Genomic DNA, 25,764 nt, shown 5'->3' with positions numbered 1-25,764 from the left:
TGCTCTGAATCAAGAGTGTGTGTTTTATTTTTGCATTAGTTAATTGTTTCTCCATTTCTTCTATTCAGGTGGGTAATCTACAATGACCATAAAGTCTGTGCTTCAGAGAAACCCCCGAAAGATGTGGGATACATTTACTTTTATCAGCGGATGCCCTTTTAAGCTTGAGATCTATGTATGAAAACCATAACCTTCTTTCCAAAGATCAAAAAACTACAAACTGACAAAGGTTTGGAGGAAACTCTGGATTCTGTCATTACTGTACCTTATTTATAGAAAACAAAACTAAAATGCAATAATATGTTTGATACAAGAGGGAAAATTTTTATTGTTTAATATATTGACAGTTTTTTTGTTTTTGTTTTAAAACTGCATCTGGAGAAGCTGAAGAAGCAGATCAGAGGTGTGTGCAATCAGTTTACTTTTAACTGACTTTAGCAAGTTTTTTTAATGTATCAAAACATCTTCATTATTTCTTCCATCACCCCCTGTCCCTCTTACTTTAGTCCATTTGTTCGAGTGATTGTTCTAGTTTTTTTCTTTTTAAAGGATACTCTGTTAAAAACATGGCTGTCTTATAAAATGAATTCATCCTCCACAGAAAGTCCCTAGTTTTGGGGAGTTTGCCCTCTAAATAGCCGTTAAAAGGGAAAGTTATTGTATTTAGCACTAACTAGATAGTTAGACATGTAGATGTGTCTCACAGTTACTGTTCAGTTCACAAGTTTGAACAAATCCATGGATTTATACTAAAGCCTACATTTGCAGATTCATATGTATGGCACATGAAATATGACCACTAAATCTAGAACCATACAATATTTTACTTGGTCAATCTTCATGCAAGCATATATGACTTCCAACATGACCATTCCCACCCAATCCAAATAAAAAGCCTAACCAGAAGCTAAATCTCTAGCCCCCCCACCTTGCTATTCATTTGTCATAATTTTATTTGTTGTCACATGTAGAATCAGACTGTTCTTTTATTTAAACATAAAGATGCTAATAACTGCCAAAGAAATTCTGACAGTGCCATAAGAGAACTAACATTCGGTTTGAAAGTCTAACGTTGATACTGAGACCCATATATGCAGTGATATATTTTACAACATGACTTTTTTTTATCAGTTTTAAGTAGATTAACGGCTCATTACAAACTTGTGTCTCTAGCTGCATCCTAACGATGTCCTGTTACTTCAGTTGCTTTCTGGTGAACTCAGCAGACTGGATTTTCTGCTAGTGTTGGCTTGGGAGCTGGGCATAAGTCCAGCAGAATATGACAGGAAATTCTTCCAGAGCTGCTCTTCCAGGTCCACAGTGTTCCTTCACTTAAAGGATTTTCTGCCAGAAATAATGGGGAATGCACAATACATCTACCCAAATAGGGGAGGGAGAGCATATTGTCCTGACATGTAAATTACCCTTCATTTGTGCCAAGCAACACTGGGCGTTCTGCCGGCCTGTGTGTTTCTGGCATCCAAGATTACAATGGCAGCCGAGGGGGATATTGAAGGGTTGCATATAATACTGTGAAACCAGGGATATTTGCAAAGGCCAAGGTGGTATTTAAAAAAAAAAAAAGAAAATGTTAATTTTTGGGGGAGCCCTAAGGCTGCTGGCATAAGAACATAAGAATTAGGAACAGGAGTAGGCCATCTAGCCCCTCGAGCCTGCTCCGCCATTCAATAAGATCATGGCTGATCTGGCCGTGGACTCAGCTCCACTTACCCGCCCGCTCCCCGTAACCCTTAATTCCCTTATTGGTTAAAATAACAGTGAGGTGAGCTGTAAGTTTGTTCAGGAACAGCATTGCAATTTGAAGCACTGCAAATACAATGTTCCCTGACTGGAATCGAACCCGGGCCGCGGCGGTGAGAGCGCCAAATCCTAACCACTAGACCACCAGGGAAGCTACTGGCGATAGAACAAGTGCTTAAAATATACAAAATAGACCAACTTCAGAAAATAAGATGGATCCCGGGTAGGCCTTTGGGGCAGGGGAAACTCTCGCCCTGAGCAAGATCTGTTAGAATTCTGCTCAAGTGAAAATCCTAGCTATCATGCAAATAAGCACAATACTTAAGCTGTTCTACTAGTGCAGGCTTGATCTTGGAGCAAACTAATTGTGCTGCTTTCGCACATTTACCAGAAGATGCAACGGGTGATCTTCGTGCAAACTGGTTGCACTATAGGGCTAGTTATTTTGCACATGTGCCAACTGGTTGTGACCATTTAACCAGTGCATGTGTCTGAACTGCCAACATTAATATCATTGTATAATGGTGTCCCTACCAGTAAATGTACTACCGGCACCAGATCAGGCCATTTACCAGCTCCGGGAGAACTGATGGTAGTCAGGAACAGCCAGTGAAAAACAAGTCCGCTGTGTTGATGGTTTTAAGATATATGCAGAAGTTCGCGTGATATATTGGATAGTTTAACAACACAGTTATTTACACCTAAGAAAGTAGACAACACTGAATAGTTAATTAATTAATCTGATAGTCTGATCATTGTTTGATTTTAGTTTTGTCAGTAATTATGTTGGCCAGCAGTTCTCCCAACTATAATTTTATAAGTAATATTCTAAAATTCATTCACAGTCATTTATTTACACCTTAGGTTCATTAAAAGCATATTTACAACATGGATTTTCTCCAGGACTTGAGCACTTAATCTCAGCTGACACTCCAGTGCGGTACTGAGAAAAAGTTGCACTGTTAGAGGTACGGTGCTTCAGATAAGACTTTAAACTGAAAGAAAGACTTGCGCTTATACAACAACTTTCACAACCACCGGATGTCCCAAAGTGCTTTACAGCCAATTAAATACTTTTGGCGTGTAATCACTGTTGTAATGTAAGAAACGCAGCAGCCAGTTGCGCACAGCAAACTCCCACAAACAGCAATATGAAATTGATCAGATAATCTGTTTTAGTGATGTTGATTGAGAGATAAATATTGGCTAGGACACTGGGGATAACGCCCCTGCTCGTCTTCGAAATAGTGCTATGGGATCTTTTACGTCCACCTGAGGGAGCAGATGGGGCCTCGGCTTAACGTCTCATTTTAAAAATGGCACTTCCGACAGTGCAGCACTCCCTCAGTGTCAGCCTACACTTGAACCCACAACCTTTAGAGTCAGAGGCGAGGGTGCTGCCAACTGAGCCACAGCTGACACACAACTGAGGCTGTTTGTCCTCTTGATAAAAAATCCCACGGCACTATTTTGAAGAACAGAACAGTTCTCTCAGTATCCTGGTCGACATTTATCCTTCAACCAACTCCGCTGAAACAGTTTAATTGGGCATTTGTCTCATTGCAGTTTGTAGGACTTTGCTGTACTCAAATTGGGTGTCATGTTTCTTATAACAGTGACCACATTTCAAAAGTACTTCATTGGCTACAAAGCGCTTTGGTTCTGAGGCCATGAAAGGCACAATGTAAATGTACATTTCTTACTTTGGCAATGTAGTCCTTGTTCTTCAAATGTAGTTAGCCTCCACTTGCCATCTGATAAGCTATTTAATTGACAAATCAAATGATGCTTGTCTCAAGAATTTTTGGTTCACACCATGTAACCTCCCATTCCTGGAACAAAAGTCTATGCTATCGCCTGTTGTCAGTCGAGGCTGTTGATTTAAGGTATCATGATAAGACTTCTAGATCCGTATTTTCCATTGCTGGGTACCTGCTACAGAGTAAATTGAGCAACTGGTAGTGGAAAATGGGCTGGAAGTTTGTCTTACTTGAGCTCCACCTGCTTTGCGCCACAATATAGCTTCTAGGGGACGGGATGGGACCATTTGCAGTGGAAAATCCCACCTAAAAATAGGCAGGTGTTTCATTTAAATATTAATTTGGAGTGTGTCTGTTCTGCTTGCAAGTTCCTGCTGCACTGGTATAGGATATCAGATCTAAATCCCGCCCATGTGAAATAGGCGTTGATGATTGCTAGGTATGGGCAGTTATACAGAAGGTCATGGAAAGGACATGAAATCTTAAAGTCGGTGTATTTGAGTCATTTTTAAACATTCTTGTATACTTTCCTGCTGACAATTACGTTCTCTTGAATCTTTGTATCAATTGTGGTAAATTGTTTGTTTATTTATCACCTGTGCAAATACACTCTTACCTACCTGTGAAAAGTGTTGTGATATCAAGGGGTCATAGATTAAATGGTAATTTGTAGTTCTGCAACTGACACCACTGAACTTTGAACTTATTATAGGGGCCTTTTGTTGCATAAAATTACACGGTGTCTAAGTCTGGAGTGCTAAATGATTATCACCATGGCTTTAGAAATAGGCACATTTTATGCTTCTGTTATTGAACAACTCCCCAGTTATTAGGCTTGAGACCCTTGCCCTAGGTGGGATGGAAGAGAGTCACATGAAAGTGAAAGAATAGCTGGCATATGATAAATACAAAGGTGGTTAAGTCCAGAGCAAATTTGGAAGCTAACGAGAAAAGTGGAAAGAATATTCTGAGTTGTCAACCTTGGTGTACGAAAGTTTAAGAGTGTGCTTACTACATGAAATGTTTGACAGGACAGCTTCAGATGAAAGAAGAAGATAATATTGTTTCTTGTGAGAAGGATAGTTCTTTCATCTCGGTTTTTTATTTTGTTTGCCCATCAAGGTGAGAGATATCAGTGCTGGGGAATGGGGAAAGATTATAAAACTCAAGACCTTGGTTTCTTGCCTTTCTAGACTTCTTGAAAGTACTCCTGCAACCTATCATGACAAAAGTAACTGGTGTGTAGTCTTGATTGGTTGGCATTAGCTAAAGTTATTAAGAATCAAGGCTTTCAGAAATATCAGAAAATATATCACTAGGGTTAGACATATACTAAACTAAATTACACTGAAAAAAACAATTACTTGCCCACGACTGCAATATTAATGGAATTTCTAAGGCTTCTCACTTATTGATGGGAGCAGTATACAGTGATCGTTGCCATTGTTTGGCAAAAAGGAGGTGGTGCTAACTATGACATGATGGTGGGAGGCTCTCAAGAAAACAAACAGTTTTGTGAAATATTGAATGGCATTCCTTAAAATGAAATATGTAGAGACTAATCAATTAATAATGCAAATTCCAGGTTGAAATCATGTCGTCATTCATAACTTTCCAAACCATTATAACATTAATATTTCACTTCGTATATTATCAGTAAAATGTCTTTTGGGAAATGTTTTTTTGCATCTCTATACATTTTTTTCTGAATACTAAGTTTAAAATTAAAGGAACGTTTAGGATCTCTAAAGTGAACCTTAAGAAATATACTGCAATGGTACAGTGAAGCACTTTAGTTGCTAGCTAGCTCCCAATGCTATGACCAGTTTTAGTGCACCATTGGTTTGCTCATGTTATATAATTAAGGAAACCTTTTTTTTACATAAATCTGTTAAAAGTTAGCCTGAATCAGAAATCAGCAACACTATTTGGATGACTGAAAATTCTAAAACATGGGACTGTTTTCAGACTTTTAATTAAATCAATTTAATTAACTCAATGGAAATTCTTTAAAACTTGATTGCTATTGAACTAATTTTAATCTGAAAGCCAGCTTCAGCTTAGATCTTTATGATACCACAATGAAAAAGAAAAACCTTGAGAATTCTTTCAGCACAAGACTTCCAAATGGCTGTTCTTTAGTAATGTGATCTCCAGGTCACTGCATTGAGATTGTAGAGATAGTACATTACAATAGATTTTAATGTCTTCTAAGCAAATTATACAGTAACTCTCAAGGTAAGTCATTTTATCTGCATTAAAGTTATTAGTCTTTCTTTGTATGCACCAATATATATAAATAAGTGCTTTTATGTTTCTCAAATCCATTAATTGACATTATTTCCTGGGCATCCATGTATAACCCATTATTGAAGCAGTTCCCATTTATAATATAATGCTGTATTTGGCAATTATCCAGTGTGTTTATAATGAAGGTACTTTATAGAATCTCAATTTGCTGAGCAACCCTTAAAAAAATGTATTCATATCCATGGTTGTTGCATATTAGAAACCTTTTATGAAGGGTGTCTATTGTGTCAGTCTGTCGGTGATATTGATATTAAGGGGCTTGGCACATTTAATAAACTTGTATTTGTTTTATTTTATGTCCCTGAACAACCACTAGACCAAAGTAACCTTCATTAGTCTCTCAAGAAGTAGAAGTCAGTGATTTAGATAACTTGTATTGTGTCATTTTCCGAGCAATTGGTCATGAAAACATTAGTCACATCAACTTAGAATTTTTATCTTGCCCTTTACTTCATTGAGTTATGATTACTGGAATGACAGAAAATAAACTCACAGTAGGAACTGAGAAAAATGATTTTGCACATTTAGAAGTTCACATTTTTGTGATTCTAAACATTTCAGAAACTTTTAAAAAGTGAAATTGATCCCTATCTTATGAATCAAAACTTGATCTCCTTCATCATCTCCCCATTCCAATCCTTCCTCATCCACTGCTCTTTCCACTTCACTGATTCCCTCTTGCTTCCCCAATCCCCTGTATACATCCTTCCCTTGACATTGCCTTCTCCATCCATTCAACCCCTAACCCTTTTCCTCACCCCCATCAGCTTTACTCTAAAGACTGCTTCCAGCCAGCAAGGAGAGGCAATGATGTGGGGTGGACATGGCTTAGTGGGGAAAGGCCACTGGTGAAAGTACCAGAAATTCACATTTCTTATTAGCAAGATAGTTTTACACATTTGGGAATGCCAGCATTTAAATTGAATTACATGTAAAACTCTTTTCTATGGATGTTGTAGCCTTTGACTTCCTAAATTCTTTCTCTAATCCCATTATGGCTGCCATTTTACAGCTTTGCAGAGGATTGCAGATCTGTGCAGTTTGACTGATGTGAATACTGAAGCCATCATCTCCTATTCTTGATTTCTCTTTTACACTCACATCTATTTTTAAATTTGTATTCATGCAGTACTGGTGTTTTTCACTGCTGTATAACTGTCGCACCATTAAAGTTTTTTTTAGAGGTAACTTATTTGCCGGAGTGAGGCAGAGTATCTCTGGATGGTTGTATCTCATCCTCAACTGCTGCTGTTTGCAGAAACTACTCTGTCATCAGTATTAATGTAACTGGAAAATGTTGGAAAACATTGGCATATCATCTTCATTACTGCACAGTTACAATGTTGGAGTAATTCAATAAAATTTTGTTGAAAACTTGTTTTTCTGAGTTTTCATTTAAATGTATTCATTATTGACTGCTTATGGGAGTTACATAGTGTTCATCTTTCCCTTAGGGTTATGGAAGAGTATAAAACGTAAAGACTGAGGCATTATTACATGTTGCACAGAGAAAACAGGAATACACCAGATAATAGGAAAGCTGAAAAATGAAGCAACATGCTCTTGACTCTAATACTGCTAATGAGCACATAGTATTTGGGAAGTGCAGAACTCTATGTTGAAATAAGTACTAGATACATTGGCATCCAGTAAATTAAAAATAATCAGTAAGCAATGCAAAAATATGCTAAATGTGTCTCTTCATATACATGTTTTTCAACTGCTGTTCTTCGGGTTTCTCTTTCTATCTCTTTCTCTTGTGCATCTCTACACTTAGATGCACATTATAGGGTTGATAGGCTATTGGTATTGAAACTCAACAGGAAAAAGGAATGGCAAAATGATTAGAACATACCCTCTTCCTCTGCAATGAATAAACCAGTACACTCCCAAGCTAATTACATTTGTAAACCATTTTGAGACTAGCAGATTATGATAAGCTAGCAAAGTTTTGCTTTTAATAAGAATGTATCACTTTTTTTTAATGGATGTGTGTATGATTAAACATCTCCCATGACATTGCTTTTGGTTGAAGGCTGCATTGATACCTTTATTTGTAAACTCAATTTTTAATTCCACTTTTTTAAAACACAGGATACACAGCAAGATAGGAGGCAATATGTACCAGGTTGGAGGTAGGTACCTAGCATTTATGTGTACAGGATTTGGGTATTGCAATTTTGCAACACTGGGGATGTTTGGGGTTTAGAAGGAAGGCTCAAAACTCTCAATCGCTTCATTCTGTGCACTGCAGAGGAATTGCCTTCCCTAATGAAATGGCAACTTTTGTGACTGCAGCTGTAGTATATTGGCCCCGATATTTACAGGGGATTGGGGAGGTGTGGGGGAGCGTGTGGAAAACCTGACATACCCGGGGACGTGGGGCCTGCCAAATTTAATGGCGGGACCTCAATTTTTTTTTCCATTTTTTGCCTGGCAGCCGGGCAAATTGACAGGCTGGCCAGGTGGGAGTAACAATGGCAAAAGGTCGCAGCTGGGCTCCCTTGGGGATTGTCCCCAGCAATTGAGGAGGGGAGGGGCAAGAGTTTGGGGCTTTTGCTGGGGGATGGGGGAAGAGAGGCCATCACAGGAGGGAGTGAGAGAGGGTGGGGGGGTGGCCATCGTGGAGGTAGTGCGAGGCCGCGATTGGAAGAGGAGAGGCCCTTGAGGGGTTGGGGGAACACTCCTGCTCCTGAAGGCCCCCAAGGAGTGCTATAAAAGTCACTTACCTTACCGTCGGCTTCCGCACCTCTTTTACTGCCAGGTATCCCGAGTCTCTCGATGGTAGGACACTTGCACAACACAAAACCCACCGCCGTGCAATCGACGCATATGTGGCGTCCCGTTTTAACATTTTTAACCCAGCCCGTCCCTTTCCCACTCATTGTAAGGGGATTACTAGTAAGGTCATTATCTCTCCCTGTCCTCTTTGCCCCCTCTGTGGTGTTTGACTTGGTTAACAATGCCATTCTCCTCTGCTGTCTCAGCTCTGTTATTCAGCTCCATGACACTGCCTTTACGTGACTCTCCTACCAGTGCCACTGCAACCAGTGCATCTCTGGCATCACCGATAATTCAAAATGAACTGCAGGAAGATCAAAACCATGTTTTCAGCCCTGCCATAAACTTCACTCCTTTGACACTAACTCCGTCCCCTTCCCCATCACTCACTTAGGCTAAATGAAACTGTGCAAGATCTTGCATTGTCCATAACCACCCTCTCACTGGCTGCCTATTCTTTTGTGCAGTGAATTTAAAATCTTTATCCCTATATTCAAATCCCTCCAGAACCCCATTCCACCTTGCGTCTGCAACCTCACCTGTAACAGTCCTGAGGTTGGCACTTTGTGCATCCTCCTTCCTTGGATCAGTGACCACCATTGCTAGCACAGCCTTCAGTGACCTGGCCAAACGCTCCGGAACTGCCTACTTAAACTTTTCTACCTTTATTTCTCTTTTCACCGAGAAACACCTTCTTAAAAGCTCAACTTCACCATGATGAGGCATCTATTCCTTTTCACCTGTGTAAAGTGCCTTGGGTCTTTTTTCTATAGTATATAAATGCAAGACGCACAAAGAAATGTATGCAATTGGAATAAAAGTGACTTGTTGCTGTCTTACTGTATTTGCTGTTTTGGTGCCAAGAAAATGTAGTTTTGAGCTTTTCTTTGCTCCACTGTCTGACCTTGGGCAGAAAAACATACTCCATGTGATAGCTCTAGAGGAGGTGTTTTAAACTCCCTTCTTCCCTCCCTTTCCCAGTGGGAATGAAGCGGGTGAAGATTAAGATAGCGGCGGATGGTTTGCACTGAATTCCCAACACGTTGGCACAGGAAAGCTGCGTACCCCAGAGATGCGGAGCCTAATTTGCCTGGTGAAATTAAGGCTTGATGTAATTGGGACACGCATGCCATTTTAACTGTGGGCCCGATTAACGCACCATAACTTTCCAGTCCGATAAAGTTTATTTTATTGTGTGTGTGTGTGGGGAGATGAGGTAGGAGAAAGAGAATTGCTTGAATACACCCATTAGTTTCTGTAATAATTCTGCTTTGCAGTTAGTCCTACTGAATGTCAATAGATTGCTAAGCCATGATATAGGCAGTTACATCTTTCAAAGTGAGTATTTTATGAGAGAAAATCTGGACAGCAAATAACTTGTGCATATTTGACTTTATTTATTTAAATAACCTATCCTGTTCTATACATATCAGAAATCCTCACCGTCTACACTGGCAGTCCTCATTTTGTGCAAATGCCAGTTTGAAGCCTCAAAGTATTTGTACATTTGTTATTACCTGCAAATAGTTTCATACCCTGGTGATTTCATCACTCAATGTACAATAGGGTCAAAGTCCCTCATTTCTTACAAATAGTTCCCAAATGGAAACAAATTGTTAAGGAAAAAAAGTTACCAATTGCTGCTAGCAGTCATGCTACTAAGTTCATGTTAAACAATATAAGGGCATTAAGAAAAATACTTGGTTATGGTCCTGGTTTTAAGAATTAGCAAATGTTTGAATAAACATTTTCCTATTTCCAAAAGTCATTTATAAATGTAAGCAAACAGATGTGCGAATTATTAATGCAACCAGAATTGGCTTTCAACAAAGAATGGAGGATAAGATTTCCTTTTGTGTGTTAGGTGTAGCAAAATCATAAATGCTTTAATAAAAAATAGGATCATCCTTTTGCCACACCATGTGCACAGAGGAAATATTTGCCCCTCATGTATCTAACAATTCTGTAGAGCATTATTTCTTTAAGTAATGCATTGAAAGTAGTTATTGATGTTTTTGACAAATTCATGCAGATGTACATTTTCAAATTGAGTCATAGGTAGTTTATAACTTCAGTCAATATTTCAGATAATCACCCAAGATTAAATTATTATATTTGGGCACAAATGTCGAATGTTTTAAAAACTGTATTATTTAACCCAAGTATCCTGGACATCTCAAAGCATCAGATAATTGCTGCTATGGATAAAAGTAGATTTCCATGTCCAGTTAAAGCAGTGATAATAGTGCTTGAATACCGGACATCATACTAGTGATAGCATTATTGTTATTTCTTGAGTGTCATGAGCTGCAGCCCAAGTACACAATGTGTACTGTCATTAGTGTCACATTCTATCCCATTAACTATGCTATGGGATTATTGAAATGTCTTCAGAACAAGATGAAATATTCAAAATGTGTTCCATTTTGTTAATATGGTGTGTGAATACTGCAGCAGTTCTTGAAGGGCCATTGTATTGCTAAAAGCATTTGTGAGGAATGTGACATTAACACAGTTGTCCTCCAGAACCAATCTTTTTATAAGCTAAGCCAGGTTTTCAATAAGTAGCACTGAAAATGCACATTTGATTACTATTGTAGCTACTAAAATATATTTGTGCTAATAATTGATTTGACAGTCATGTAAAATACCTACTGATTTTTTTGGTTCAAATTGTAAGATGTATTTTATGCTGCCCATGGTTTTGATGCTTCCCCCCCCTTACCCCATGCAGTGACAGAATATATCATATACATGCCGTAAACTACATAAAGAGTTACTGTAAAATAAAGATGTATGGAGCATGAAGGAAATGACAATTCTTTTTTAAAGTCAGTGTGATTTTTTTTTGTTAGGAATGTAGTTTGGACTGTGTTAAGGGAAAACTGTTACGTTATCCAAAACCACAGTAATGTTTTTCCCCTCCCTATATTTATAAGTAAATATATTTTCTGAATGATGAGGCATATATACATATTCCTAATGGCCCAACTCGTTCAGTGCAATGCAATATTTTAATTCTACTAGATCACAGTATTTCTAAGGAAGCAATTACTGGTCTAGAACATGGTTTTCAGAACAAAACATGCTTTATAAGATATTGATATTAAATTATTTTCCTTTTGCATGCTTACTTTAAAATAAAATCCAAATCTTCAGGATATATTCAGTTTTGAAACCCTTGATTGTAGCTCTGGCGACTCCTATCTTCTGCTTAATTCCATATTTCTAATGCCCTCTGTTGATTTCAGTTTCCATTGAGTTTAAACACTGGGTCATTTTAATCCTGGTACAAAAACATGTAAAACCTGCAGTGGCTTTGTTAAAAATACCACAAAATTATAAAGACCATAAATAAATTGAAACAATAACAATCATTTTATAGATGCAGACTGGAAAAGAAACCAATCACTAAATTATTAACAATGAAATGAAATGTTTAAATGCTTTCATGTTTAATCATCATCTAAACTGGATCCAATAGAAAATATATTTTACTACGTTAATCTTTAAAAAGTTGACTTTTAACATGCAGTATCCTTTTGGGTAGCTAAACAATGAGTAACCAAAACAGGGGAAAATAAGATCTTTTGGATAGAAACAAAAATATTTCTCAGTGAGAGAAGGATTTAGAGAAATTTAATAGAACTGTTTTGTTGCTGTAGGAATTTCATTTTAAGCTTCATTTGATAAACATTGCCTTTGTGAATCAGTATTTTTCAGGAATATAATTAATTTTACTTGGTGTCTGTTTTCTAACATTTTCCACTTTTTATTTTTCCGCTGCTACAGAAGGAGTTGTCTCATCAATTCAGAACTATCATGGGATTTAGGTGGGCTTGTCAAAACCCATGCTGACAGACGCAACAAGGTGAAAGTTTGATGAGAGGGGAATTGTAGTAAAATGCCACAGTGGTGAAGGAAAATAAGGCAACCTTACTTATTGCTGTCAGCAAATAAAACAGTAATTAACATTCAAGTTTTCTTTCACTAAACCTATCCTAAAATTGGAATGATACAAAGAAGATTTACATGGCCCCTGCACAAGGAAATGCACAAATTCGTGAAGTGTTCCTATCCATCTGGCATAGTTTCTGCAGGAAAAATTGGGTTGATTTACTGTGTAGATATTTGGTTCATTTATGTCGCAAATCTTGCTGTTCTGTAGATTGGATGCAGGTAAGACCAGAATGTTCTAAATTGTATTATGTAACTAAAATACTTTGGAAATGTTCTGTTAATCCACAGATTGCAATGTTTAATTCATGCCAGATTTTGTGTCCTCTCTCAAATTTTAGCCTTTATTTATGAGGGGAGCTGGTCTGATGAAATTCAACTTAATTTTTTTACTCGAGTGCATTACTTTGCAGCTCCCAAATGAAAAACAATTGTTTCATTGGTAAGTGTTAAAGATCGCAACGACAAACATATTACCTCACTTTATCAAACATAGGAAACATTGTTATTGTTGCTATTGAGCTTTTAAATACCACCACCCAAAAGGTATGCTGTATATTAAAATGATAATTGGTTGTGAATAACACATTAGATTGAATTTTGTTGCATTCCAACTTGGTCTATTATACCAAAATGACTGCAAAACTATTGGATAACGTTTAGGAAATGGGCCAAGTATTCCCCATGAAAATCCTTCAGTAAACTAACTGTAAAAATCTTGATTCATACATTTACATGGAAATCCCTAACATATATCTATCTATCATTTATAACCTTAAATCTTTGAGAGAATGCAGATCAGTCCATATTAAAGGCTTTCATTAAGGTGTCAAGGTCTCCTACATGTGCTGCTTGAAAGAGCTCAGGCTGGTCCATCAGAGAGAGTGCTATTCTGACAGCTGACCAGATGCTGCCTGAAATGAATTGATGACAGAATTGTGTACTTCGGCTCTTCCTCTGCAAGTTCAAGGCTGTAAGGAAATTGTTGACAGCTTCTCTGTTTGAAATACAAAGAAGTTAAATAAATTGTTAATGTTATGCCAGAAGGTCATTACCATATTAAACGTGAATCTGTTTTCTGTATATATTGTTTACATGCAGTTCGGGGTTAAGGTGTTATGCATGTGATTGTCCTAAATATAATAGTCCACAGCATAGCACAACCTCTGGGGGGTGGCGGTGGTTGAGCATTGAGCAGCGTGTGAGGCTAGTGGTGCAGTTGGTAGGAGACGGCTATTGAAGTTGCATTCACTGACTTTGACCACTTGTCTGAGGTCACAAAACTTCTTTGGGCACTGGAGCCAGGTCCTAGGGGCAACACTGCTGGCAGTGATAGCCTTGGCGATCTGGTCCTACATCCTTCTTTCTGGAGGGCCTCCTGGCCCTCTGTGGGTAGAAGTCATCTCTTCCAATGTTGATCCCCTGCACAAAGCTCAAGAGCTGTGTGCGAGATCCTAAGTGCCCTTTCTCTGGCCTGTTAAGCCATTTGTATTTGTGCTGAAGCACTTTTAGCATTTTTTTTACGTGCAGAAGGCAGTTCAGCTTGACGAGCTGAAGGCTGCCTAGTTTGGAATGAATTTCCAGAAGGCAGTTGAGCTTTAAGAGCTAGAGACTGCTTTGAGATTGCAGCCTCGTTCCAGCGACATTAAAGGAGCATGACATCCTGCAGTACGCATAGTCTGAAGCAGCGCATTTGTCGCTAGGCTGTGCGCTAAAACCATTCAAATCCGCAGACAGAACCAAAATAACATGCAGTCTGTGCTTTCTAAACGGGCCCAAGCAAATCTCGCCCAGCGGTGCCACCATCCATTTTTGGGCCTTATTGGATTTCTAGCCTTTTTGTGGCAGCCATCATGTTTTAAGAAAGGGCTAGTCTTGGATTGCAAAATGGCCACACTGAATGCTTTATCTCCCCTTTCTTTTTTCTCTCCAAGATTTATTTTGTATAGATTATTCGAGTCGACTGTAACTTGGTGTTTTATCTCTGTCTTTATCGAGTTCCGGTGAACTCTGCAATTACTTATCTTGCTGTGGTTTGTCTCTCTTTAATCTATTTTGGTTTCACAATTATTCTTGTGGCTCAGAGATGTCTCTCTCAGCCCTGTCTTATCATATGCTTTCTTCCATCTGTATTTTATGACCGACTGTCTCCTGTCTGATTCAGAGTAGAATCATTCAACATCCAGACAGTAGATCATAGAAACACAGCTGGGCTGGATAGATTAAGTAATTAACATTAAGAACGCTTTTAATAGTAGTTAGTAAAGTGAACGATGCTTTGGCTTGTTTAAAATGTGAATCTCACTGTGAAAAGTTCCCCGATTGAAAAATTCAAATCTTTTAAAAATCATATAAAAACAGAAACTGAGTACAGATACATTTGCCAGGAAACTGGCTCAATGCTCCATTTTTTTAAACTTGGAAAAAGATCAAAGTACAATGATTACTCTTCAAAAATATAATGGCAGCAATGATGCTACTGATTTATGAACAATTTACCAGAGAACAATGCCCCTTACTGAAAACGCACAACCTTCCAGGCAAACTGCTGTGAAACTGCGTGACCGGGAATATTTTAAATTAGTTTAGATTGCACCATGAGCAAGGATCAGCGTGAAGATTAGTGTCATGTATGTACATGCTGTTTGTAGCCACCAGATGGTGTCATTGTTGGAGGCCACTGAGCAGCATGCACATGGTGCTGCTCTGGTATAAAAGGCCAGCCATTTTGTGAGTCAGGCACTTTGGGCCATAATAAAGCAGAGCCAAGGTTGTACCTTGTTCAATTAAATAGTACTCAGTTTGTATCTTTATTGCATACATAACAAGTAGTGATGAAAGGTTAATCATCTACAGAAGTAAAATTAAAAGATTTCATTTTGTAAAGCACTTCATTGTAATTGGTAGACCCAGTGGCCGTGATTTCTCCACACGTGGCAGGATCGATGCAGCCAGGTTTACTGAGGTGGAGAACCCACTCTAGAATCTTTACATGATTGGGCTTGTAGAGGCCACCCTGCAGGCTTCCCGGCCAATTAAGAGGAAGCCGGTCTGATGACTTGAATTGATGACGTATCCTTAAAGGGACCATGCCCACAATGGTTTTGACAGTTCTTCTGACAGTGTCCTGCAGCATTGAGGAGCTGCAAACATGAGAAGCACTTTCTCCCATGACTCCCTTCGGATGCTAATAGAGGGAGTCACAGCACGCAACGAGGTCCTCTTCCCTTCCCATGGGTGGAAGGGACCTCCCCAGGACATCAACGCAGCTTGGTTGCACTTTGCGCAGGAGAGCACAAGCAGGGACGTCCTGAGGAGGACCAGGCTGCAGTGGCACAACCCTTTCAATGATTTTAGCAGATCACAAAACGTTACTGTAAAGCCACACTCAACCTCATCCTGCTGTGCCATTCATCACATCCCAATCACTCTGCCTTCCCAACTTTACCCCTGCACATCCTTTCTCGCACCTCCACCCATCTCTCTATCTATCTACATTATCAGTTCCCCATTTCACTAGCCATCCCTCACACTCATCCTTGTCCAATCATACTAACAACACAAGGGTAGGCACTTGGGTCCTTTAACCAATGTTCATGTATAGTTAAGGTTGATGTATTGTCAAACATTGAAATCTTTATTTTCAGGACTTTGCATTCTTGGACAGATTTGTGAACAACTTTGGAAGTGGCTTAGTGAGTTGTAGTGAATGGTGAGATATAAGGGAACCCCCCAATGGTGATGTGTGAAAGGAATGGGTTGGGCAGTGCAGGGATGCTCTATGGAGCTGGTGGTGGGGTGGTGCTAACCTGGCGCATCATGTGGTAGTCATGGCGTACAGTGTGAAGTGAAGTAAATGTGGCCATGGTGAGGCCATCACTGATCTCTCGGGCAGCATTGTGGTCGAGTGCTGATGTTCTGTGTACTGTGCAGCATCAGGTGATTGTGCAGAAGGTTGGTGTTGGTAGTGATGCTGATGTGTTAGTGATGTTGGGGCTGATTGTGGTGGAATTCTGAGAACCAAGGTAAGATTTTTTTCAAGGGCACCGTGCTGCTGGAAAAGATGGCAGATGAGGTTGAGATGACAGAAGTGCCCTGTCAATGGTGAGAGGTTGCTCCAAGGAGGTGACAGTGAATAGAATGTTCATTGCAAACACTTCCAAAGTACATACAGCTCACAAATCTTTTCCAAAACCTGAAAGCTTCAGCTTCTGACATTATACCACTTCTGTAGCTGTCAACTAGCCAAAGCAATAGAGTCACTGAGAACCCAACTCCACTTAGCTGGCGTGAAACCTGAGGGACGGCAAAGTCGTCAAAAGTTTGGTAAAATCGTAAGTGCTTGCTTTTAAGCCTCTTAATTAGTAAGTACTTTTTAATTATGTTAATAACCTGTTGGGTCGGCAATCCGAACGCCGACCTGACAGCTGACAAACTCAGGAGGGTTCAGAGCGGGATCCTGACCCGCTGTCAATCAAAGCCTCCAAACCTGCACTCGCAGGGCTGGGAAGATTCCGGCCAGACAGTGAGAAGGAGCTGGCAAGTAATTGACAGCAGTTCTCACAGAATAAGCAATAATTTTGCTGCAGCTTTTTATGAGCAACTTCTCAATCAGTGTCAAAAGAGGTGACCAAGTTCCTGATATTATAGTGTAGCATCATCATCGAGTAACAGTCTACAGCACAGAAACAGGCCATTCAGTCCAAGTGGTCTATGCTCCCCACAAGCCTCCTCCCACCCCTCTACATCCAATGGTATCAGCATACCCTTCTATTTTCTACCTCACTGTGTTTATCTAGCTTCTCCTTAAATACAGTTAATTAAATAAATCTGGAATAAAAGGTTAGTATCAGTAATGGTGACCATGAAACTACCGGATTGTCATAAACACCCATCTCGTTCACTAGTGTCCTTTAGAGAAGGAAACCTGCTGTTCTTACCTGGTCTGGCTTATGTGACTCCAGACCCACTGCAATGTAGTTCACTCAACTGCCCTCTGAAATGCCCTAGCAACGTGGCTCACCACCACCTTCTCAAGGGCAATTAGGGATGGGTAATAAATGCTGGCACTGCCAACGACGCCCATACCCCATAGAAATATAGAAATTAGATGCAGGAGCAGGCCATTCGGCCCTTTGAGCCTGCACCGTCATTCAATAAGATCATGGTTGATCATTCAATCTCAGTACCCCTTTCCTGCTTTCTCTCCATATCCCTTGATCCCTTTGGCCGTAAGGGCCATATCGAACTCCCTTTTGAATATATCTAACGAACTGGCCTCAACAACTTTCTGTGGTCGAGAATGCCACAGGTTAACCACACGCTGAGTGAAGAAGTTTCTCCTCATCTCGGTCCTAAATGGCTTACCCCTTATTCTTACACTGTGACTCCTGGTTCTGGAACTCCCCAGCAACGGGAACATTTTTCCTGCCTCTAACGTGTCCAATCCCGTCAAAATTTTATGTTTCTATGAGATCCCCTCATTCATCTAAACTCCAGTGGATACAAGCCCAGTTGATCCAGTCTCTCCTTATATGTTAGCGCTGCCATCCCAGGAATAAGTCTGGTGAGCCTTCGCTGTACTCCCTCAATAGCAAGAATGTCCTTCCTCAAATTAGGAGATCAAAACTGAACACAATATTCGAGATGTGGCCTCACCAAGGCTCTGTACAATTGCAGTAAGACCTCCCTGCTCCTATACTCAAATCCTCTAGCTATGAAGGCCAACATGCCATTTGCTGCCTTCACCGCCTGCTGTATCTGCATGCCAACCTTTAATGACTGATGTACCATGACACCCAGCTCTCGTTGCACCTCCCCTTTTCCTAATCTGTCACCATTCAGATAATCTGTCTTCCTGTTTTTGCCACCAAAGTGGATAATCATTTATCCACATTATACTGCATCTGCCATGCATTTGCCCACTCACCTAACCTGTCCAAGTCACCCTGTAGCCTCTTGGCATCCTCCTCACAGCTCACACCGCCACCCAGCTTACTGTCATCTGCAAACTTGGAGATATTATACTCAATTCCTTCATCTAATCATTGATGTATAATGTAAATAGCTGAGGTCCCAGCACTGAACCCTGCAGCACCACTGTTCACTGCCTGCCATTCTGAAAAGGACCCGTCTATTCCGACTCTCTGCTTCCTGTCTGCCAACCAGTTTTCTATCCACGTCAGTACATTACCCCCAATACCATGTGCTTTAATTTTGCACACTAATCTCTTGTGTGGGATCTTGTCAAAAGCCTTTTGAAAGTTCAAATACACCACATCCATTGGTTCTCCCTTGTCCACTCTACTAGTTACATCCTCAAAAATTTCTAGAAGATTTGTCAAGCATGATTTCCCTTTCATAAATCCATGCTGGCTTAGACCAATCCTGTCCCTGCTTTCCAAATGCACTGCTATTTCATCTTTAATAATTGATTCCAACATTTTCCCCACCACCGATGTCAGGCTAACCGGTCTATAATTCCCTGTTAACTCTCTCCCTCCCTTTTTAAAAAGTGGGGTTACATTAGCTACCCTCCAGTCCATAGGAACTGATCCAGAGTCAATAGAATGTTGGAAGATGCTGACCAATGCATCCACTATTTCTAGGGCCACTTCCTTAAGTACTCTGGGATGCAACCTATCAGGCCCTGCGGATTTATCGGCCTTCAATCCCATCAATTTCCCTAACACAATTTCCTGACTAATAAGGAACAAAGTTACTATAATAGTTAAGGCTGCTAATTTATAGATTTCACAGATTAATGTGAGTTGTGGAACTCGATCCCCAAAACAATGATTTAAAAAAATGACAGTATATCATGTAATGAAAACCAAATTTGACTTAAATCATGACAAAACAATTCCCCAGATACTACCGTCTGCATTATGTAGCATCACACCCTTTTGTTATAAAACAGCCTATCCTGTAACTCATCAATAACACAATGAAAAATCTGTCAGCAATATTACAAAAACAGTATCTGTAGCACACATCTTTTGCCTGCCATTTATTTACATCACACCAAAGAAAAATATAAAGGAACTAAGCAACAACGGTCTGCGGATTCTGAATTAATGTTGGTATGAACTGGGTTTAATTCACAGCGGTTAGATTTAGTAACCTTAGTGACACAAACCTCAGTTCCTCCTTTTCGCTAGACCCTCCAACCCCTAGTATTTCTGGAAGGTTATTTGTGTCTTTAATGAAGACAGATCCAAAGTATTTGTTCAATTGGTCTGCCATTTCTTTGTTCCCTATTATAAATTCACCTGATTCTGACTGCAAAGGACCTACATTGGTCTTCACTAATCTTTTTCTCTTCACCTATCTATAGAAGCTTTTGCAATCAATTTTTATGTTCCCTGCAAGCTTCCTCTCATACTCTATTTTCTCCCGCCTAATTAGACCTTTTGTCCTCCTCTGCTGAATTCTAAATTTCTTCCAGTCCTCAGGTTTGCAACTTTTTCTGGCCAATTTATGTGCCTCTTCCTTGGATTTCCCTTGTTAGCCACGGTTGAGCTACCTTCCCCGTTTTATTTTTATTCCAGACAGGGATGTACAATTGTTGAAGTTCATCCATGTGATCTTTAAATGTCTGCCATTGCCTATCCACTGTCATCATTTGCCAGTCTATTCTAGCCAATTCACGTTTCATACCATCGAAGTTACCTTTCCTTAAGTTCAGGACCCTAGTCTCTGAATTAACATGGTCACTCTCCATGAATGAATTAAAAAAAAAACACGGATCCTTGCATTGATCCCTGTGGAATACCATTGCCCACCTTTTGTCAATCTGAGTAGCTTTCTTAACCCCTACTCTTTGTTTTGTAGGTAGCTTGCTATACATTCTGCTACCTGTCCCCGGACTCTACGTGATTTGACCATAGTCATGAGTCTTATGTGGTACCTTTATCGAAGGCCTTTTGGAAATCCAAATACATTCCCCTTGTCTACGCTTTGCTGCTTCTTCAAATAATTCAATAAAGTTGGTAAAGAATGACCTTCCCTTTTGAAATCTATTATATTTTTGGTTTCTATATGTTTTTCTATTACAGCTTTGAGTAAAGATGCCATTAAATGTCCTACCACTGACAGTGAGCTAACTGGTCTATAGTTCCCTGCTCTTCTTCCATCTCCCTTTTTAAAATTTAGGAACAATATTAGCTGTCCGCCAGTCTTCTGGTACTATTGCCTTTTCTAATGAATTATGTACAAAATCTTCATATTGGAATCAGAATATTACAGCAAAGAAACAGTCCATTTGGCCCATCATGTCTGTGCCAGTATTTTTCGCCACACTCTCTTATTTGCTCCCTTTAAATTTTCTTTTTTTTTTCCAGGCACTATCCACTTCTTTTTTTAAAGGAACTTGTGGATTCTATTTCAGCAATGGTCTATGGTAGAAAATTCTCCTGTGTAAAGGGGATTTTTCTAACCGCCCTTTAATTCTTTTTGTGACCTTCTTAAATTTGTGCCCCATCGGGACTGCCTCACTGACCAGTGGAAATAATCTCTCTATTTACCAAATCATAACCCTTCAGAATCATTCTCTGCCCTTGTGAAAAAAGCCCCAAGTTCTCAGTGTCTTGTCATATAATGGTAATCAGTCATTCCTATTAATATCCTTGTGAATATACAAAGGAAAATATTCATCACCTTTTCCAGAATTCACCATTTTATTTTTCTGTTTTAGGACAGAACACAATACCATGTGAAATACAACACATTACTCTTCTGTAGGTTTGTGTCACTAAGGTTACTAAATCTAACCACTGTGAATTAAACCCAGTTCATACCAACATTAATTAAGAATCCGCAGACCGTTGTTGCTTAGTTCCTTTATATTTTTCTTTGTTGTGATGTAAATAAATGGTAGGCAAAAGATGTGTGCTACAGATACTGTTTTTGTGATATTGCTGACAGATTTTTCATTGTGTTATAGATGAGTTACAGGATATGCTGTTTTATAACAAAAGGGTGTGATGCTACATAATGCAGACGGTAGTATCTGGGGAATTGTTTTGTCATGATTTAAGTCAAATTTGGTTTTCATTACATATGCTGCCATTTTTTAAATCATTGTTTTGGGGATTTGAGTTCCACAACTCACATTAATCTGTGAAATCTAAATTAGCAGCCTTAACTATTATAGTAACTTTGTTTTACTTGTAAATTGAATGTTTATCCCTTACCGGTAGATGCAGCAGATTGGAGGTAGGCATTTGGGGAGGGAAAATTGTGGGGTTTAGCACCATTTATGGAATTTGTAGGGCTTAAGTAGCTTTATGGGGTATGGCAGTCCTGCACTGTGGTTGGAGCACTATGGAAGGATGATGGCCTGGCTTTACTGAGAGGAAGTGGCATGAGCTATAGAAACACTCGGGTAAGGTACTGGTGTCTGTCAGTGTGGTGCAGATGGCCCGTGTGTGTGGCATCGCTGCTGGATGAATGGGTGACAGTCTACAGCTCAGGGGAAGGTGACCTGGCCTATTCCTGGCCATTGGATATCCCCCTCCCTCCCTGCCCCAAAGCTGCTTTCTTTAAGTGCAAGATCTGCTGTCACTGTAATTACTGACTGTACACTGGCATACAGTTTACAATATTAATTACTTCTCAAGAAGCAAGTCTGATGATTGGGTCAAGTAATATGGCAGGTAAGTTTTGGCTCCAGGGTCACAATAGGTTTCCCTGTCACTTTCCTCCTTCCAACTCTCATGATTAATTAGAATGTTTATGGTTTCTAACTGGAAACAAGATTTGTGAAGGCTTATCTGAAAAGTTTTCAAAATTCTATTTTTGGGGAAAAACATCTCAAATTAAGAAAAGGCATTCTTATACGGTCTCTGAACTAAAACAGTTGATCACATGTGGAACTATACCTAAAAAAAAAATAAAACTGGGTGAGTTGATTTCAAATAATTGGAAAAACTTTTACACCATGAGGGGCTATGTCCTTCCTGTTATGAGTCAGCTTGCTACTTGGTCTGACAGAATCCAATGGCTGTAAATACCCTGGAAGGGGTGAAAGTCCTTAACCAGCTGTGCTGCCTCTACCCCATGTCTATCTCAGACCTGAAATGTAAAATTAACATACAAATATGCACATTTAGGCCTTCAAATCTTAGTGTTGGGAATCTGCATCAGCACTATATCATGTATGGTTCTTTTCAGAAAATTACGTTTTATATTTATTACACCTGAACAGTTAAATGTTTTTCAGTTTCAACTTGTAATCTATTTTTTGCAATGTTTGAAATAAAATGTCGAAGAAGTTTCTAATATTTCATTTTTTTAAAAATGCGTGACCTCTAATTTGTTAGAAAGGAGCAAAAATCTTGCAGTCATACCTTTCATATCATACCTCAGGACATCCCAAAGCACATCACAGCCAATGAAATACTTCAAGTGTAGTTACTATTTTCATGTAGGCAGATGATTCAGCCAATTAGTGGACAGTGAAGTCCCACAAACATCAATGAGGTAAATGATGAACAAAATTGTTTTGGTAGTGTTCATTGAGGGATAAATTGTAGCCAGGACACAAGAACAGCCCTTCTCTTTGAATAGTGCCTCGAGACCCTCTTGCATTCAACTGAACAAGCACACAGGATTAACAAGTTATCTGAAAAATAGCGGCCTGAATTTTGTGGTTGTAATGACGGCGAAAATGTCAGCGTTCACCGCCATTACTCTGAAACGGACAGCAACTTCTGACTACCACATATGCGCAGTTAAGTGTGCAAATCCAGAAATTGCTGTCAGTGATTCCCTGCTCCTCCACAGGGAGGAATCCGCACAGACCGAAACTTTTAGAAATCAATTGAACTGACATGACGCTGTAATATCGCTGTTTGAACTCCCCGAAAATGTTAAGCTTTTTTAAATGAGGTATAACTGAGTTTTTGAATGGTGTACTAAGTCATATCTACTGCTGAAAAATTCACTTTCTCTTTGTGGAATGCTAAATCTTTTCCATTTAGGATAAAAATTTCATAGCTTTAATATTTTTTTAATTTGTGATATTTCAGCTTCTACCTTAATCTCAATCTTTATTTTGTGCTCTGTAAAATTTATAAAAAGTGAAAGGTAATCAGTGCTTTTTACTTCAAGGTTTGCTATCTCAATTCTTCAATGTGATTGGCTGCTTAGCCTACTTGATTACATCACTGCTGCTGGACACTGGCATTCTTCTAGATTTGGCACCAGAATGAAATTATCAGTAAAGGTGAAATAGATGCCACAGAAATTGCTAGATCTTTGTGGGCAGCAGTGAGTATCGTCACTTCATCACTGGCTGCAAAATCCGGGCCAGCATCTTTGACAATGCAGCACTACCACTTTATAAAAAAAAAAATGTGACCCGAAACTCAACATTATATACATAGACTTTTTTTTTTAAGGCCTAACCAAGGCGATGTTTAAGGCATGTAATTCCTGTAAAATGCAATGTCGGATATGGATGGATCTGTATGGAGTTATTGTAAAATAGATGTTTCTTCCCTCACCCAGTAAAAGGACAATCCTATTATTCAAATGAACATTTAACTTATTATGAGATTTGTGTAGTCAATTCACATTCTCAGTCGGTGAGTAAATAAAGATTGGAGTATGCAAATCCAACATATTTTACTTCTTCAATTCACTGAACTAAAGAGTGTCACCTGGATTGAATGATACTTGAGAGAAAGTGGTCCATTAAGTGCAGAGCTCCATCTTGCAACACACAATATTGCAAACAATACTAAAGAACCATAACAAATCGAACTGAAGACTCTAATGATTTCCTGAACCGTCAAACTGATTCCCCTCTATTCAAAATGTCCAGAACTGTTGCTTCGACATTGACATCGCCACTCTAAGCAAAATCTGACGGGCAGGGGAAGGCCAGCTCAAAGAGCAAGGTGGTGGTGACACCATCTTCTGGAAAGACAAGCCAGAAGAAGAACGCCGCCTCCACGGAGTGGGCTTTGCCATCAAGAATGAGCTGGTGGGCTATCTCAGAGACTCCCCTTGCAGGATAAGCGAACATCTCGTGACCTTTCGGCCCACTCTAGCCCGGAACCAGTGCACTACAGTCATCAGCGCATACGCCCCAACACTGGATGCTACAGATTAGACCAAAGAGTCATTCTACTCCAGCCTCGAATAATTCCTGTCCCGAGTCCCAACGGAAGACAAGCTGATCCTTCTTGCCGATTTCAACGCCAGAGTCGGAAAGGAAACAGACCTCTGGGGAGGTGTGATCGACAGCGAGGGGGTAGGTAAAGCCAACTCCAGTGGTACCCTGCACTTGACGAAATGTGTAGAACATGGCCTTGTCATTACCAACACCTTGTTCCGTCAAAGAGAGACAAGTACAAGGCATCATGGCACCACCCTCGCTCCAAGCACTGGCATCTGCTCGACTACGTCAGTGTCTGAGCGAGGGACCGCAAGGGCTTGCGCATCACCGCACCATGACAGGAGCTGAAGACTGCTGGATAGACCACCGCCTGATCCGCTCCGTCATTAACATCAATGTAGCCTCAAAACAGTGACGGCAACAAAAACAATGCCGCAGGAAAATCAATGCGGAGGCACTCAAAGCCCGTGTTAAGAAAGCCCTATTCAGCCAGCGCCTCACTGCCAACCTGGCGACCCTCAATAACCCAGGGATGGAGTGCCCACAGCACCTGGTCTGCCCTCAAGGCCTTCATAATCAGCACCTGTGACTAGGAAACACCAAGACTGGTTCGACGAGAACGGCCAGCAGCTAATTAGCTGCACGCGCAAGGCATTTCTGAACTAAAACAGCAACCCAACACGAGAGCAAGGAAGCAGCTCTACAGATGGTTGAAGGCCAAGGTCCAACAAAAAACCCAAGACCTAAAAAAAGAGATGGTGGATGGAGAAAGCACAGGAGATCCAGCAGTTAGCCGACAACCACGACGTGCGTGAATTCTTCAGCGCAGTCAAGACCACCTACAACCCAAGGCCCGATTCCACTGTTGGCCAAGAATGGTACGGTACTCATCAAAGACAGAGAGGCAGTCTGTGCCTATTGGAAGGAGCATTTTGAAGATTTCTTTAACTGAGACTCTGTCTTCGACGCGAGTGTCCTCAACTCAATCTTGCAGCATGCTACCTGCCACCATCTCAGCACAACCCCAGCCTGGCATGAGGTAGAAAAGGCCATCCATCAGCTGAAGAATAA

At 40.0% G+C, this 25,764-nt stretch overlaps 2 protein-coding genes and 1 non-coding gene across 4 annotated transcripts in view; 2 read left to right on the top strand and 1 right to left on the bottom strand.

The window, feature by feature from the left end:
• Window positions 1-7,205, top strand: part of usp13 (ubiquitin specific peptidase 13) — a 200,413-nt gene extending 193,208 nt beyond the window's left edge. Inside the window, exons 21-22 of one of the 2 annotated variants that reach the window (XR_011593650.1) lie at window positions 69-403; window positions 6,844-7,205. Coding sequence is in view for 1 of the 2 variants with exons in the window: in XM_070883495.1 (XP_070739596.1) it covers window positions 69-162 (94 nt within the window). In the remaining variant the exon portion in view is untranslated. Of the gene's footprint in view, window positions 1-68 lie in introns of both variants that reach the window. The other variant, XM_070883495.1, reaches the window with a different exon arrangement.
• A 2,789-nt stretch (window positions 7,206-9,994) lies between these two features.
• pex5la (peroxisomal biogenesis factor 5-like a) overlaps window positions 9,995-25,764 on the bottom strand; it is a 302,502-nt gene continuing 286,732 nt past the window's right edge. The window contains exon 14 of the mRNA XM_070883494.1: window positions 9,995-13,566. Within this exon, the coding sequence (XP_070739595.1) occupies window positions 13,368-13,566 (199 nt within the window). The 3' untranslated portion in view covers window positions 9,995-13,367. The remainder of the gene's footprint in view (window positions 13,567-25,764) is intronic.
• Window positions 12,592-12,695, top strand: LOC139266474 (U6 spliceosomal RNA). The gene has a single exon (XR_011593718.1). It is a non-coding gene; the product is annotated as a U6 spliceosomal RNA (small nuclear RNA).

The sequence above is a fragment of the Pristiophorus japonicus genome, chromosome 6, assembly GCF_044704955.1.
Source record: "Pristiophorus japonicus isolate sPriJap1 chromosome 6, sPriJap1.hap1, whole genome shotgun sequence".
Classification (NCBI taxonomy): domain Eukaryota; kingdom Metazoa; phylum Chordata; class Chondrichthyes; family Pristiophoridae; genus Pristiophorus; species Pristiophorus japonicus.
This window is presented reverse-complemented; position numbering and strand designations above follow the sequence as displayed.